The 2,500-nt window shown below is 48.3% G+C and overlaps 1 protein-coding gene across 5 annotated transcripts in view; it reads right to left on the reverse strand.

Annotated features, from left to right (window-relative positions):
- The window catches only part of ltbp1 (latent transforming growth factor beta binding protein 1), a 130,736-nt gene that overhangs the window by 19,204 nt on the left and 109,032 nt on the right, over window positions 1-2,500 (reverse strand). For all 5 annotated transcript variants that reach the window (XM_076285649.1, XM_076285648.1, XM_076285650.1 and 2 more), the window contains one exon: window positions 313-450. In XM_076285649.1, coding sequence (XP_076141764.1) covers window positions 313-450 — 138 coding nt within the window. The remainder of the gene's footprint in view (window positions 1-312; window positions 451-2,500) is intronic.

Raw genomic sequence — 2,500 nt, forward strand, 5'->3', positions numbered from 1 at the left:
GTGTGTGTGTGTGTGCGTGCGTGCTACCGAGTGAGCGTGTGTGTGTGTGTGTGTTATGTATCTCTGAGAATGTTTGTCTGCATGTGTGTGTTTACAGATGAGTGTTCATATGTGAGTGTTTAAGCATGCGTTCTGTATGTGTGTGAGCATGTGTGTGCGAGCATAAGCGATGCAATGTATAAGTGTGTGTACCGCCTCACCTGTTGGCCTGAGCATGTGTGTGTGTGTGTGTGTGCGTGTGTGTGTGTGTGTGTGTGTGTGTGTGTGTGTGTGTGTGTGAGAGCGTGTGTGAGTGTGTGTGTGCCGCCTCACCTGTGGGCGTGACACACGTGGCGGTCATCTGGTCGTACTCCTGGTTCTCCTCCGGACACACGCACATGAAGGAGCCCTCCACATTCTCACAGCGAGCCTCGCCACACACGGTGGCCAGCAGCTCACACTCATTCAGATCTACACACACAACAGACAGATACAGCCATTAAGTCTGCTTCATCTTCATCATCATCATCATCATCATCATCATCATTGCTATCGGTATCAACATCATAATGTCCTTCCTCATCCTAAACATATTTATCATCATCCTCATCCTCATCATCATCATCATCATTGCTATCAGTATCAACATCACAATGTCCTTCCTCATCCTAAACATCATCATCATCATCATCATCCTAATTATAATTGCCATTGTCATCATTATAATCATCATTATACTGCATAATCTTCATATTCATCATGAGTTTCATTATCCTCCTACTCCTCCTCCTCATCATCATCATTGCCGTTTCCACCATTATAACCATATTCATCATAAACTTCATCATCATTATCATCTTCCTCTTGATCAGCAGTAGCATCAGCAGCAGTAGCAGCAGCTCCCAACCCCTGCATCTATATGGCCGGCGTGAAAAGCACACCACTCTACAAAGGCATTCCAGCGGCGCGGGTTTATTGGCGATTCACACCAGTAAACGGTGTGGTCTTGAAAAATGTTTAAGTGCGGCAGCAGCTTTTTTTTTTTTTTTTTTTTGAGCGATGGAACTGGAGGTGAAATAAGGAGGCGGCAGTGGAAACTCTCCTCAAAGCGCCGCTGAGTCGTGTCATGGGGTGCGGAGCGGGGTCGGTGGTGATGGGGGGGGGGGGGGGGGGGGCGGTTCGCCTCCCCTGATTCATGGACGCTGATCTGTGCCATGTTTTCTCAGCAGCTTCTTCACGCGAACGTGGCTGCGGAGCTGAGAGTGCCGAAGGTGGAGGATGGAGGACACACAGGGATGAATTTCCATCAGGCGGAGGAGACGCACGGACCACAGTGCTCTTACAAGGAGAGCGGCTCAGCAGGGGCTGCTCGAGAACCACTGGAAAAGTGTGTGAGCCAGTGTGTGTGTGTGTGTGTGTGTGTGTGTGTGTGTAAGAGAGGGAGAGAGACGGATAAAGGAAAAGAAATAGAGTGTATTTAATCGAGAGAGAGAAAGTGTGTGTGTTTTTGTATGTGTGTAGGAGAAAGACTGTGTCTATCTGTATGTGTGTAGGAGAGAGTGTGTGTTTCCCGTACGTGTGTAGGCGAGTGTGGTTTTTCTGCATAAGAGTGTGTGTGTGTGTGTGTGTGTGTGTGTGTATGTGTGTGTGTGTGTGTGTGCAAGAGAGCGAGTGTATCTGTGCCTGAAACAATTGCGCTGCTCAGAAGAACCCAGCCCAGCGCCTCCCTGTGAGCACTGGCCAGCTGGTCAATGAGCTAGAAAGTGTTAAAGAGAGAGTTGGACGGGCGAGATAGGGTGTTCGGCAACGAGGGAGCACTAAAACCAGGAAATGGCCAATCCAGAAATACAACGCAAAAGGCAGATACTGCCTCATAAGCCGGGGTATTATAAATATATATATTATAAACCCACTGACAGCCCTTGGCAGATTCCTGACTATTTTTGGGACGACTTTCAAGCGTTTTTTTTATTTTTTTTTGTTCCTTATTGTCGCGCGCATACACATGAGTGTGCTAACATGTGGCTTGTCGTAATGGGTGAAAATGTCTAAAATCCTTTAAACAGAGACGGGAGATGGAGGGTGAAACAGAGATGGATTGATCCTGGCCTACAATGAACTCCTCCGCTGAACACATTACCTTTATTCTTTGCTTGCATTGGGGCGGAGGCGGGGGGGGGATGAGTGATTCTTCTTTTATTGCGCAATAAACCTTATCGTCGTTAATTCGGTATAAAACCCGAAAGAGAAACAGAATTTAATAGAAGCCAGACAGATAGTATCATTGTTAATTTAGAGTGCAGATGGCGGGCTTATTTCGCTTGCGACGGACACCGCGTATATCACTGCCACAGTGACTCAAGCGCAGCCGTAAACAGTTCAGGTGCGTAGCAGGCAGCGACGGCTCCAGACGAGCGGCGGAGGATAAAAATACCCCTTCCATCCCGTCTCCCCCTCCGCACCCCCCCCAGCCACCCTCCCCCCCCTCTTCCTGTGCCTGAGTCTACGGATGATCTATTAT

This window comes from Alosa pseudoharengus, unplaced genomic scaffold (genome assembly GCF_046254945.1).
Source record: "Alosa pseudoharengus isolate Yale_2024_CS ecotype anadromous, Long Island Sound unplaced genomic scaffold, YU_APseudo_1.1 YU_APseudo_1.1_scf_15, whole genome shotgun sequence".
NCBI classification, from domain to species: domain Eukaryota; kingdom Metazoa; phylum Chordata; class Actinopteri; order Clupeiformes; family Clupeidae; genus Alosa; species Alosa pseudoharengus.